The 15555-nt window shown below is 37.6% G+C and overlaps 1 protein-coding gene across 6 annotated transcripts in view; it reads right to left on the reverse strand.

Moving 5' to 3' along the window:
* SEC24B (SEC24 homolog B, COPII coat complex component) overlaps positions 1-15555 on the reverse strand; it is a 105460-nt gene that overhangs the window by 70669 nt on the left and 19236 nt on the right. For 5 of the 6 annotated variants that reach the window (XM_031664365.1, XM_031664364.1, XM_031664363.1 and 2 more), the window contains exon 2: positions 5588-6331. In XM_031664365.1, the coding sequence (XP_031520225.1) occupies positions 5588-6331 (744 nt within the window). Of the gene's footprint in view, positions 1-5587; positions 6332-6566; positions 7040-15555 lie in introns of those variants that run through there. The other variant, XM_031664362.1, reaches the window with a different exon arrangement.

The following is a 15555-nucleotide window of genomic DNA, read 5'->3' on the forward strand; positions in this document are numbered from 1 at the left end:
AGTTTCTGAGGTGTGATTTCTGAGAGGATATCACGATTCAAGAATAAATATTTTCTTCTTTTGATGATTATGGCAGTTCCTCAGTTAATTTTTTACTTTTACTCCTGGGCTCAAGTGATCCTTCTGCCTCGGCCTCCCAAAGTGCTGGGATTACAGGATGAGCCACCATGCCGGGCCTTTAGTTAGTTCTTAGTAGCTCCTTAGTTCCCTGTTAGTTACTTAGAATTCACTTCTTCATGCATAACACACCTGAGGATTAGGTATGTAGATGGCCTCTGAAAGGAATACTCCTTTATTAATATAATCCTGTAAAAGTAAGCATTATCTTAAGTAATCGTGCAAAAAGTTCTTTAGAAACTAGGAGAGATTAAATAAATTCTCATTTAATAGTATCACTATCCACTCAAGTTGTTCAAGCTAGAAATTTTAAGTAATCCTGTATTTTTCTTTTTCCTTCATAAACTATATCAACAAATCCTTGAAGTCATCTCTGTCATCTGTCTTCTGTATAAATGAATCCAGTCCAAGTTATCCTTCACCTAGTAATTGTAATAATTCCTTTCTAGCTGGTTTTCCTGTTCTAGGTTCTTCCTTCTCCAGTTATCTACTACACTGTTCACAGAAGGAAGTTTTGAAACACAAATCTGATAGTGCCACCACTTTGCTTATAAACTTTTAATGGCTGATTACATACACGACAAGGCGTGTGTTTTCCTTTCATTAATTCCTCTCACCTATCCAAATGCCACAGTCCAGCAGAAATTGAGGCTGATACTCTGGAGAGGGGGTAACAGCTAAAGCCAGAATCTGAAATAAGTGAACACAAAGATGAACATCTCATCTTCTCAGCTTGGAGAGGGAGAACACGTAGAAAAATTTACAAGTAGTGGGCACAAAGTTGAAAAAAGATGAAAAAAGGTTCAAGACTATCTTTAGAAAAACTGAAGGAGTAAGTATGTGAGGGAGTAAAATTACGCTATTCCCATAACTCTGTAATCACACAAGTTTCCAAAACTAAAAATAGTCTCTTGTACTGCACTACTTGTATTTTGTACGAGCATTTTATTTTTCCAGTGCGGTTGTCTAATTTATTTCTTACTTATATTTCTATGCCCAAATAATCTTGTCCTACAAGGTATTTGCTTCTGCTTTTCCTCAAGCACATTACCAACCAGAGATTACAGATAAAATATTAACTTATCAGTGACTTTTTAACTTATCAGTGACTATATCTTAGTGTCATGTGTGTAGTGGACTTTTATTCAAGAATTATACACTGTTTCTCGGTCTTCTGACTAAGATCAACTGTGAAGAATTATATAAATGCTTATTATTTTTACTCAAGTAGCTTTTTAAATGCTTTTGTATAAAACTGAGCATCAGAAAACAGCATTAATCAGACACTACTGTTTCATAATATGCTATCAAGATGTGGTTCTTATTAAGCAATAAATATTCAAAACAATTTTAATCAAAATAATTTTTCTGGCAAAATTCTACATATTGGCAACAAGACTTATCTTGCTAATTTTTTTTTTTTTTTTTTTTGAGACGGAGTCTCGCTGTGTCGCCCAGGCTGGAGTGCGGTGGCGCAATCTCGGCTCACTGCAAGCTCCGCCTCCCGGGTTCACGCCATTCTCCCGCCTCAGCCTCCCGAGTAGCTGGGACTACAGGCGCCCGCCACCTCGCCCGGCTAGTTTTTTGTATTTTTAGTAGAGACGGGGTTTCACCATGTTAGCCAGGATGGTCTCGATCTCCTGACCTCGTGATCCACCCACCTCGGCCTCCCAAAGTGCTGGGATTACAGGCTTGAGCCACCGCGCCCGGCCAGCTAATTTTTAAAAGCATGTACTTTGTAAAACAGAGAGACACTAAAGACAAATTAAGAAAATTATTTTAAATGAATCTACAGAGTTTTGGTATTCATCTTGCTGTCAAAAATGGGCACCTTTACATCCCTAAGTCACACTCAGGCAACTTCACCTCAAACTAAAAAAGAGCTCCTGTACTTATTATTACAATTCTATACTAGGTTACTTGACTATACTAGAGACTCACCTACAGTGAGAGTTTAAAAATTTTTAAATGGCCTAATGAAATGACACCTTTTAAACACTAGCCAAAAGTGCAACCTAAGTTAACAACTAATGCAACACTCAAAACATACATACTTGGAGTGGGCTTTTTTTTTTTTTTTTTTTTTTTGAGACGGAGTCTCGCTCTGTCGCCCAGGCTAGAGTGCAGTGGCGTGATCTCGGCTCACTGCAAGCTCCGCCTCCCGGGTTCACGCCATTCTCCTGCCTCAGCCTCCCGAGAAGCTGGGACTACAGGCGCCCGCCACCTTGCCCAGCTAATTTTTTGTATATTTAGTAGAGACGGGGTTTCACCGTGTTCGCCAGGATGGTCTTGATCTCCTGACCTCATGATCTGCCCGCCTTAGCCTCCCAAAGTGCTGGGATTACAGGCGTGAGCCACCATGCCCGGCCCGGAGTGGACTTTTTAATAAAATAATTGAAGTTCTAGTACTGAATTATAATGTACTAATAGGCTTTTCTAAAATAAAGCAAATGAGATAATATTTAAAGGTCCCCTTTAGTCTATGTTTTGAATATTAATTCATTAGCTGCCTAAAAGTAACAGTATGTATCCATCTGTCATATTTTTGATATTCACTTAACTCAGCTTTATGCTTTTGCATCTCCAACTCTATAAAATGACTGAGGACTTTTAGTATATCTGAAAATGAAAATAGTATAATCAAATAGTAAAGAAGGTAATCATTTTTGTCAATTATTCAAAGGTTGAATTTAACACAAAACTATGTTTAATACCTAAGATTTTCATTTTAATGTGAAAATACAATTTGAGTGTTGAAAGCAATTATGTTGCCAGACTTTCTAGAACATTAAACGCAATATTCCCATACCCTGTACCCAGCACAAGGTACTTTTACCTAGGCTCCCCAAGGCACTGCAACAAATTCGCAAGTTTCCAACGAATATTTTAAATTGTCAAGAAAAACAGTGATTCGTGTCAAATACCTTATGAACTACTACTAAGTTACATGGGGCACTTGAAAAATATTGAAATATATCAACTGAGAAAGTCTGGGAACTTTGGCAATATTTAATTTTAAAGTAGATTTTTAAAATAACCTCTATTTTTTTTGAAACGGTGAAGCACGTTTGTCATATTAACATGAGATAATATTTAATTTGTCAACCTCTGAACTTCAATTGAAAAGTAATTTACCAATCTAAAGACAGGAAAAAAACCCCACTTCTGAACACAAATTAAATTCTAAAATATATTCATTATGGCACTCACAGTACAGTACTAAGATTAAAAGAATGAAAATATATCCTGCCTCTCTGCCTACAGGACTCATTACAGCAGTTATTCAAACAGAGAATAGTTTTATAATTATTCTCCTTCTTTATTCAATCTTTTCTTAATGACAGGCCTTTCCCAATTACTTGTTCTGTTCATTAGCCAAGTGACCCCATATTTCCCTGACACATTTCAATATAAATTGGTTCCATCCAGGGTGCTATTCCCACCTCAGAACTAAGATAGGAATTACCTGTATTTATTTTGTCATGAAAGTCAGAAAATCCTTAAGTTGGAAGGACTTTAGGATAAGTGGATCTGTAAATGCAATGTTGAAAGAAGAGAGAGGAAAACAGAATTTTTAGAGGACAGAAAGCCCTGGTTCTGAGGGAGACAGAAAAAACTGACCTCCAGGCCAAGCTCTGTTTCTACCATTAATGACCACAGGCCAACTCAACTTGGATAACTTTCTTCATTTGTAAAACAAAAGGACTACAGTAAAATTTAGATCTGTTTCACAGCATCACTGAAGATCCAGTTAGAAATAGATTCTCAAGAGTACCCTGGAGATTCTATTCTAGCTCAGTAAATTGTAGTTGAAAATCGCAATCTGTGCAAGTGATTCTGGTAGACAGCCAGATTTCGGAACTGTGACAGACACTTTGAGTTGACTCACCCAAGTCAGTGCTAATTCCCTTTTTTCTTGCTTGCCTCTACTATGGATGCTAAAAAAAAAAGGCTTAATATTCATTTTCCAGCTTTCCCTGAAGCTAGGAATGGTCTTTTAAATAGCTATGGCAAGTGATCCGTTAAATGAAGTCTGTCAATGCCACTAACCAGTCCCCTTTCCTCTCCCTTCTTCCTACTTTTAATTCTGACTTAATGTCTATAGGTACAGAAGTATCTCGTTTCTATAACCTACATGCTACGGGTGGCAGAGTGGAAAGAGAAAAAAGGATACCAAGAACAGCTGGATCCACTGCATCCACCTAGACTTGTGTTGTGAGGAAAATACCCCCTTTTTGTTTAAACTACTATTAGCTGCTTGTAGCTGAAAGCATTTCTAAACGACATAGCAATGAAAGAGTAAATGATCTCAAATGAACAGCTCGGGTCTGATATTAAAGTTCTGATTTTAAATAATCTAATTGTCCAGAGAAGGATATCTTTCCACAGCATCTTTGACACATGGCTATCCAGACAATGATACACAGCTAAAGATATCATTCCAAAAGTTACCACAGTTTTACCAATTTCCTTTTTTTACATACATTTTCAGTTGCTTCAAGAGCAGATTCTGTTAAATTCAAGTTCGCAAACTGAATTAAAATGAATATATCCTATGGAAACACTGTACTTAAAAAGCCACACTGGGCCAGGTGCGGTAGCTCGTGAGTTCAAGATCAGCTTGGGCAAAGTGGCAAAATCCCATCTCTACAAAAATAGCTGGGTGTGGTGGCATATGCCTGGTAGTCCCAGCTACTTGTGGGGCTGAGATGGGAGGATCACTTGAGCCCAGGAGGTCGAGGCTGCTGTGAGCCGAGATCATGCCCAGCCTGGGTGATAAAGTGAGACCCTGTGTCCAAAAAAAAAAAAAAAAAAAAGAAAGCAAGCCACGTCTTACATACATAATTTTTAAACGAATAAATTTAACAACACTTTGGTTTAGGAAGGTCAGAAGGGCTAAATACCAGGGTATTCTTCACGCATCTTCCTTTCCCTTCCCCATCTTTCAGCCTAACTTACTAATCTGAAAATGAGAAACACTGTTTATGTGCAGGAAAGATGTCTTCTGCAAAAGTCACTAACAGGGGCCAACTTGGGGAAACCAGTGCACTGCTGCAAATCATCCTCTTTTCTAAGTAAGTGGGGCTCTGGCTAGTAAAACAACTGTCCTAAGGTTGAACTAGTATAAAAGAGAAAATAGTGGCCAACATATCCTCAAAACAGACCCTTCCATTTTGCCCTGTATCTAATTCACATTAAAGACAACTATTGCAGATGCATAAAATAGATCAATAAATGCTGACTGATCATGGCAAGGAAACAAGCTAGACAAGGCAGATGGTTCGGTGGCTAACTGGGAATGGATGAGAAGAAAGGGTTCAAAGAGGTGCTGCAAAAAACCACAATAAACTGAACAAACTTCCAGTTTTTCTATCAGGTAATATCACCTTTAACCTTCATGTAAATAATAACTTAATTGGGAATGCATTGATTTTCAAACATGTTTTGGTGAACTTTTCATTCAACCTACCAGTAATTGTTGGGTTGTTGTTCGCTACAGCCAGGGATCCTGTGTGGTTTCGGATGAGATTGTCTTGAGTCGATGGAAGGCCTGGAGCTGACCACGTTAGAGTATTGTATCCTGAAAGACTTTGCTGCTGCTGGTGCTGTTGTGATGGTGGAGGTGGAAGTGGCAATGGATGGCTGATAGCTGTATTTTGACCAGAGAATGAATTATCTTTAACTGGCCTAATAGTTGGAGCACTCTGTGAGGTAAACATTTGCCCATATGTATCACCAGCAGGCAGAGAGGGATATGAAACACTAGGATACGCAGCATTAGAAACAGTTGACATAGCATAATGACCACAAGTAGAGGGAAATCCCTGAGACGCAACAGAAGAGTTGGCAGAGTACATGGCTGGACTATTGTAGTGATTCACAAAAGAGGAGTATGGTTGGGAGGCACTCGTATGCAAATGGGATGCTGATGATGCAGCACCTTGGAAAGATCCTAGAGTGGATCCCACAATATGAGGGGCAGGAGGACCCCTGCTGTACATCTGCTGTGCTCCTGGTTGCTGGTTCACTGTGTTAACAGTCACATTTTGTGTTGGTACTGTATAGAGAGCAGAGTAGTAATCACCACACTGAGTATCCAATGGCAATGAGGTCATTTTCCCAGGTCCTTGAGAGTAATGTCCTGAGGGAGCAATATAGTTTTGATGATGCAATCCATATCCAGATGGAACCTGCATTTGATTCTGGGCTGGACCTGAAAAAGAAATGCAAGTATTTACAGGTATTGGTAAACACATAACTAATTTTTAAAAATAGTCCCCATTTAAATGTTGACCCAATTAACTTTCTTTTCCATAATCTCAACTTATTACAAAAGGTATACACTGTTATAGACCCATTATGGTAGCCAGCCTCCAACATGGCCCCCAGTGATCCCCAATCCTCCTGTTATCCACACCCTTGTGTAGTCCTCCTCCCTCACAATGTACCAGAACTGGTCTGTATGAACAACAGCATACGGCAGAGGTGATGATATGTCACTTCCATGTTAGGTGAGTCGAGCTCTGGCTCTCTTTCTCTCAGATACCTGAGTCTGAAAGAAGACAAGCTGCCAAGTCATGAACAGTCCTATGAAGAAGCCCATGCAAGGAGGAACTTAACTCTCTGGCCAACAGCCAAAGAGAAACTAAGATCTGCCAACAACCACGACTGAGCTTTCATGCAGATCCTCCAAACTCAGTAGAATCTTGAGATAACTATATAGCCCAGCTAACAGCTTATCTCATGAGACACCCCGAGCCAGAACCACCTAGCTAGGCTGCTCCCAAGTTTATATTCCTGAGAAACTGTGAAATAAATAGTAGTTGTTTTAAGTTGTTAAGTTTGGGGGGTATTTTGTTATACAGCTATCAGCAAGTAATATACTCAGCCTGGAAGAAGTTTAAACTTTGAGACAGGCCGGGCGCGGTGGCTCAAGCCTGTAATCCCAGCACTTTGGGAGGCCGAGACAGGCGGATCACGAGGTCAGGAGATCGAGACCATCCTGGCTAACACGGTGAAACCCCATCTCTACTAAAAAAATTCAAAAAATTAGCCGGGCGAGGTGGCGGGCGCCTGTAGTCCCAGCTACTCGGGAGGCTGAGGCAGGAGAATGGCATAAACCCAGGAGGCAGAGCTTGCAGTGAGCTGAGATCCGGCCACTGCACTCTAGCCTGGGCAACAGAGCCAGACTCCATCTCAAAAAAAAAAAAAAACAAAAAAACTTTGAGACAGGGTCTCGCTCTGATCCCAGGCTAGAGTGTGGTAGCATGGTCATGGTTCACTATAGCCTTGTTCTCCTGGGCTCAAGCAATTTCTCACCTCAGCTGTCCGAGTAGCTGGGACCACAGGTGTGTACCATGGTGACCAGCTAATTTTTACTTATTTATTTTTTACAGAGACGGGCTCTCACTATGTTGCCCAGGCTGGTCTCCCATACACCACTGCCCAGTTAATGTTTTTAAATTTATTTTTTTGTAGAGACAGGGTCTCACTGTGTGCCCAGGCTGGTCTTAAACTCCTAGACTCAAGTGACTCTCCTCCCTTAACCTCTCAAAATGCTGGGATTATAGGCATGAGCCACTGCACAGAGCCAAAAATTTTTTCTCACTTTTTATTTTTCCTAACTATAAAAGCAACAATATACCCACTATAGAAAAAAATTCAAACAATGAAGAGTATAAGGTAAAAATCTCTGTCTAGTAGCTTATATCCTATTTCCCAGATATAGTTACAGTTAATGATTATGCATCCTTTGTATATCCATGTATCTATGTAATGCATATGTAAGCACGTATATAATTTACTTGATTTTTTAAACACACAAAAGAATATTAGTTCTGCAACTTGCTTTTTACTTAATATATGCTGAATATCCTTCTGTATTAGCATATATAAATCCTCATTATTCTTTTAAAAATTTACATATAGTACTTCATTGTAGAGATATAACATTATTTACCAAATCTCCATTGATGAATATCTTGGGGATGAACCAATTTATATTTATGAGGTCAACATTTGTGATGAAGCTATAAGACAAATTTCTAAAAGTCAAACTGGAAGTTCAAAAGGTTTATGTTTTTAAAATTGACATTATTGGCAAATATCTCTTAAAAGGGCTATCTATCGGTGGCTCAAGCCTGTAATCCCAGCACTTTGGGAGGCCGAGACGGGCAGATCACAAGGTCAGGAGGTCGAGACCATCCAGGCTAACACGGTGAAACCCCGTCTCTACTAAAAAATACAAAAAACTAGCTGGGCGAGGTGGCGGGCGCCTGTAGTCCCAGCTACTCGGGAGGCTGAGGCAGGAGAATGGCGTGAACTCGGGAGGCGGAGCTTGCAGTGAGCTGAGATCCGGCCACTGCACTCCAGCCTGGGCGACAGAGCGAGACTCCGTCTCAAAAAAAAAAAAAAAAAAAAGGGCTATCTATTTATACCTCTCATCAATAATGCTTCAGATTGCCTCATCATCCCAACACTGACTATATTTTAATCTTTGCCAATCTGAAAAGTGAGAAACACTTTAGTTTACAGTAGTTAACTTTGAATGATGCAGAGACTCTCATTTGGGTGTCTTCCTCTGCTGTTTGCTTTTTCTATAGCATTGTGATTTCCTTAATGATTTCTAACTGTTCTTACACAGCAGAAAATTCGCCTAATGTTATGTACTATAAGTATTTCCCCCAGGTTACTGTTATGTTTTGACTTTATTCATGGTATCTTTTGCTATCGTTTCTTGATTACGTAGTAAAATTCTTTTTTTATGCTTGACAAATTTTTAAATCATACTTAGTAGTGGTTTCTTCAAGATTGTAAAACTATAAAACCATGTTTTACTCTAATGTTCTATACCTTCATTTTTATGTATCTTTGATAAGTATAGCATATATTTTATCAATACCAACAAAACATTAATCCTAACGTTAATCTTATTAATATTACTACATTAAATATATTATATTATATGCCACTCACTGTTCTAAATGCTTTACATATATTAACTTCTTTAATCTTCTAAAGTACATAGTATTATTATACCCATTTATCAATAAATGAGCCACAAAAGTTAAGATGTTTAACACAGTTACATGCTTAGGAACTAACTGGGCTGGAATTTGAATCAGGCAGTCTGGCTCAAGTTCATGCTGTTAACCAATGATCTGCTGTCCTTTGCTACAAATGGCCAATTGTCCCAACAACAAAATTCTAGTTTTAGTTCCAATTACTTTTCTTTGGGTTTTGGGCAAATCTTAATTATCTTGGAATCTAGTTTTTCTGTCTTGTGGAAGAAAAGAGATTATCTGTGCCATATCTCAAATGAAAGGATAAGTTAACAGAAAATTGACAAGATGTTTCAGCTCCACTGACACAAGTAACAAAGGAAGTACCACTATACTCCTTGCCATAATAATGTATTAAAATACTTGTTTATAAAAGAGATAAGAATAAAGTTTACATTTTCCAATTGTTTTCAATTTCTTTTAAGTAATGTAATGGAATCTTCATTTCTGTTCATGTAATATAGATACTACGGCCAGCATAAAAATAACTTACACAGTCAAGCTGTAAGGGAAAAATATCATCTACTTTCCTCCTATAATTCCAAGAAGTATACAGAGAACAAAAATACTGATAACACTATTTTACTAGGTGCATAATTGACTTTTCTTTCAGATTATTTTAGATGGTAATAATTCATCTGAGAGAACTGATTTACTTAAGGAAACAAAGTCTGTTAGGAATCTTTCATTAACACGACAAAAGTAAAATGTTGTCCTCCTTTCTCCTATTTAAATATATTAAAAGATGGATTTGCTACCTTTCACTGTAGTCTCAGAAAAGTCTGCACTAGTAGAATTTATCAATGAAGAGCCAAGTCAGATTTAGAGAAATCTGTTCAAATTATCTACCCACTTAGTGATTGATTTGGCATATCCATGCTACATGATCTGAAAAGAGAAATCATCATTATGTCCTAACTATTCAAATGTCATTCTTTTAAAAATAACAGGAATGTTCTATCTGCTGAAATTTATGAGAAGTGAGTTGCCCACCAGAATAAGTCTATTTACTTTCTAGCTTATCAAAGAAAGGTACTACTCTGGGAAAACATGGGGGTGGGAATATCTAATATATCTAATTATACGTAGATGCTTACCATTCCATACTTTATATCAAGATCTAAATGTTCCCAATCTATAAAAAAGTATCTGAAAGTAATTAAAGTTAATAAAAAAGATGAATGTACATCATTTTTAACATGTATTCAGTATTTTTAAATTACTGAGATATTTTGCTTTTTTGTACTATTTCTTCAAAAACCATTATGTATTTTACACTTATAGCACTTCTCAATCTGATCAACCATATGTCAAGTACTCAACAGCCATGTATAGCTAGTGGTGACCACACTGGATGGTGAAAGTCTACAGCATATGTCTATGATTCCAGTTGTTTCTGCCTCTCATGATAATTAAATTTTCAGCCCTCAGTGTTTTTCCCCCTATTCTTTTCTCATGTACCTGTTCAATTTCTTTCCCATATTTATTTAAGCTCTATGTCTTCCAAATACTATATTCCAAGAAAGAACTATTTTACTATTTTTTCTTTTTCTTTTTCTTTTTTTGAGACGGAGTCTCGCTCTGTTGCCCAGGCTGGAGTGCAGTGGCGCGATCTCAGCTCACTGCAAGCTCCACCGCCTCCCGGGTTCACGCCATTCTCCTGCCTCAGCCTCCCGAGAAGCTGGGACTACAGGCGCCCGCCACCACGCCCGGCTAATTTTTTTGTATTTTTAGTAGAGACGGGGTTTCACCGTGTTCGCCAGGATGGTCTCGATCTCCTGACCTCGTGATCCGCCCGTCTCGGCCTCCCAAAGTGCTGGGATTACAGGCATGAGCCACTGTGCCCGGCCCGAACTATTTTTTCTAAGATTAGAGCAACACTGTGCATTATGTACATATATACACATATTATGTTTAACTTATCTGAATACAAAACTCTTGTAGTAATTATTCATCTGTGATATTTCTTGGGATTCAAAATGATCCTGCAGCATGTATGAAAAGACTGCTGGTATTTTAATACTTCTAAAATAGACATAAAAGTTGTGGAGGAGAAATTTATGTGGAGGAGAAAAGAAATTTGTTATGTCAAATTTCTGAAAAATAACTTCAGAAGTACTTCTCTTATCACAAATGTGATAGTCATTGTAAAAAAAAAAATACAGAAAGTGATCAAATAAAAATCATCTGTAATCTTCCTGAGATAACCTGTTAACATTCTTATATATACAAACCCAGTATTTTCTTTTGGCATATATATGCATAATTTAGTTAAGCAAAAGTGGGATTATAATGTATCTTTTAAATAATTTCTTCATTTAGCATGATTTGAATATCTTTCCATCATTATTTTTAACGTCTGAATAGTACTCCGTTACATGAATTTACCATATTTTAATCTATTTTCTATTTGCCATTTAGGTTTTCTTTTTTTTAACATAAACCACATAATAAACAGATATGTAGGTAAATTTTTGTGTTCATTCACTTTACTAATAATAACTTCCTACCTGTTGCAATTGTTGGGTCAAGTCCCTAGTTGGCAGTTTAACTGTGCAGAAATGGGAGATGTCAGGATGCCCAGCAAAAACGGAGGTAGAGACCGGAATCAAAGTGGGCCCAGAAGCTAAATCTGGCAGAGACTTCAAAGTCTTTATAAATATATTCCAAAAACTAAAAGAAAATATATTCCAAAAATTGGGGGAAAATGTTGCCAGCAAATGCAGAGACAAGGGATATCAAGAGAAATGAAAACTATTCTAAAAATATTCAAAAGAAATAAATATGCTAAATGGTCTCTACAGCATGGCAGAAGACTTAATGAACCTTGATTAAGCTGATCAACCTTGAAGACTGGTCAAGAAAATGATCTCATCTAAGAAACTTAGAGGAAAAAAAAGACTGAAGAAAAATGAACAAAATTCGAGAGACCTATGGGACAACACAAAGCAGTCTAACACTTGTATAATCAGTAAGCGTGTAGTGGGCTAAAGAGTGGCCCCCTAAAAGACTATGTACACATCCTAATTCCTCCAATCCTGTGAAAATTATATGGAAAAGAGAGATTATTGCCTTAAATGATGAAAGACATGCTTAGGTTAAAGATCTTGAGGAGTCTCTCCTGGATTATTTGAGTGGGTCCTAAATGCAATCACATGTATCCTTATAAAATATACATACAGAAGAGAAGACATACACATAAACAGAGAGAAGTTAATGTGAAGTTGGAGCACAGAGTGATGTAGCCACAAGTGAAGGAATGCCAACAGTCAAGGACAAGTGGGAAGAGTCAATGAACGTATTACTCCCCTAGGAGCCTACAGAGGGAGCATGACCGCTGTGGTTTAAATGCTTGCTCCTCCAAAATTCATGCTGAAATTTCATCGCCATTGTAACGGTATTAAGAGGCTGTGCCCTTATGAATGCATTAATGCCACTATCACAGAAGTGAGATTGGTATAAAAGGGCAAGTCTGGTCCCCTTTTCTCTGCCCCCACCTTTGCCCTTCTGCCACGTGATGTTTTCTGCCATGTTATGACACAGCAAGAAGGCCCTAACCAGATGCTGGCACCTTGCTCTTGGATTTCCCAGCCTCCAGAATTGTGAGAAGTAAATTTTTGTTCATTATAAACTAGCCGGTCTCAGGCATTCTGTCATAGTAGCACAAAATAGACTAAGAAGTAGTCCTGCCAACATCTTAATTTCAGACTTCTGGACTTCATAACTGCAGAAAAATACATTTATGTTCTTTTAAGCCACCTAGTTTATGGCCATTTGTTTCAGCAGTCCTAAGACATTAATAAAGATATAGAACAGAAATTCTCAAAGTGTAGCATACAAAACGCTAGCAGTGCCAGAAACTCTTTGGGGAAAATCCATGAGTAAAAACTATTTTCATAATAGTACTAAGATGATATTTGCCTTTTTCACTGTGTTGACAATTATACTAATGATACAAAAGCAATGATGGCTGCAATGTGAACCCTGGGGCACAAACTGAAGCAGTGGCACCAAGCAATACTAGCAGTTACTATATTCTTCACTACCATGCACTCACATATATTTTTAAGCCAGTTTCCCTTAAGAAAGTCTTAAATAAAGCAGTAAAAATTAACCTTATTACATTAAAAACAATAGTCTCTGTGAAACATAAAGCACTTTTATTGCACACTGAAATATAAATGTTATCTTCAGGAAAAGTACTTGTTTAACTTAGCTGTGAGTTCTATCATTGAACAAAACTTCAGCAAATAGAATATAACAATATATTAAAAGTAAAACACATCATGACCAAATGGGGTTCATATTAGGAATACAAGGTTGTTTGACCATTTGAAATACATTCAATGTGATTCAACATATTAACAGACTTAAGGAAACGCCATATAATCATATCAATAGATACAGAAAATGCATTAGATAAAACTTGGCATCCATTCATGATAAAAACTCTCAATAAACTAGGAAGAGAAAGAAACTTTCTTAACCTGATAAGCACTATCTACTAAAAACCTATAGCAAACCATACTTAATGGTAAGGAACAGACAGACTGCTTTTATCCTAACGTTAATTACATGCAAGGCAAGATGTCCTCTCTCATCACTCCTATTCAATAATGTACAACATGTAAGCCCCTTCAGTGAGGCAAGAAAAATAAATAAATAGTAGATAGACTGGAAGGGAGTTTAAAAAAAAAAACTGTCTTTATTTGCAGAATGACATAACTGTCTAGGTAGAAAATCCCAAAAAAATCTTCCAAAAAATGCCTGGAACTAATAAGTGAGTTTATCAAGGTCACAGAATATAAGGTCAATATATAAGAATCAATTACATCTCTAAAGATCAGTTATAAACAAGGGCAATTAAGATTTTAAAAAACAATATCATTTATAATAGCACAAAAAAGAAGTACTTAGATATGTAAGTCTAATGAAATATGTTCAGAACCTATATAAAGAAAACTACAAAGCACTAATGAAAGGAATCAAGGATTTAAAGAAATGGAACGACATACCGTGTTCATGGATTAGAAGACTTGATATTATGATGTAACTTATCTCAGTTTTGATCTTTAGATTCAATGCAATCATAATAAACAACACCAGCAGGCTTTTTTTTGTAGATATCAACAAGCTGATTCTAAAATTTCTATGGAAATGCAAAGTTACTAAAAACAAACAAAAACTGAAAAGGAACAAGGCTGGAAGACTCACATTACCCAATTTTAAGGTGTACTTTATAGGTTACAACAATTTAAAAAGTGTGGTATTGGTGAAAGGACAGATAGACAGAATGCAACATAGTCTAGAAACAGACCCACAAAAATACAGTCAACTGATTATTGACAAAGGTGCCAAGGCAATGCAATTGAGGAAAGATAGTTCTTTCAACAAATGGTGCTGGAATAACTAGATATCCACATGTGAAAAAAAGAAAAGAACTTCAACATATAATAAACAAAAATTAAGTCAAAATGAATCATAGACCAGGTGTGGTGGCTCATGCCTGTAATCCCAGCATTTTGGGAGGCCTAGGCGGGCAGATTACCTGAGGTCAGGAGTTGGAGACCAGCCTAGCTAACATGGTGAAACCCCAACTCTACTAAGACTACAAAATGAGCTGGACATGGTGGTGCATGCCTGAAATCCCAGCTACGCGGGAGGGCTCAGACAGGAGACTTCACTTGAACCCGGGAGGCGGAGGTTGGAGTTAGCCAAGATAGCACTACCGCACACCAGCCTGGGTGACAAAGTGAAACTCCCATCTCAAAAAATAAAATAAAAAATAAAAAGAATCCTAAATCTCATTGTAAATTAAACATTTAAGAGAAAATATAGATTTTTGAAGGGAATCTGGGATTGACAATGAATTCTTACTATAGAGGTGAAACGGGCAGCTCCCCTTGGCCCTCTGAAGGTGTGCTGAAAACTCAACTTGCAAAAGGCAGATTAACAGGAGAAAAGACATACAAATTTATTTAACATGTAATACATGGGGGCTTTCAGAATGAGACCCAAAGATAGAGGAAATTGTCCATTTTTATGCTTAGGTTCAACAAAGTATGGACAGCCATGCAAAAGTATAATTGGATAAAAAGGCTATAATCTAATGTGAACAGACTGAATGGGGAAACCCAGGAAGGCCTATCTGTTTAGTTTCTTCTTGGCCTGCGCACACATTCTTTCCTCCTGCTTATGGGGCAGGACCCTCTCTGGAATGGGTTTTATGACCTACAGTCAAACAAGGTAGGTGAGATAATTACAGCCAGTTTTTACAGATAGGACAGAGGGAAAGTCAGAGTAATATTTTTAGGTTTTATGGCTTGCTTTGGGGAAAAAAGGTTCCAGTTTCTATGACCTGCTTTGGGGAAGAGGG

This window comes from Papio anubis, chromosome 3 (assembly GCF_008728515.1).
Source record: "Papio anubis isolate 15944 chromosome 3, Panubis1.0, whole genome shotgun sequence".
Taxonomy (NCBI): Eukaryota; Metazoa; Chordata; class Mammalia; order Primates; family Cercopithecidae; genus Papio; species Papio anubis.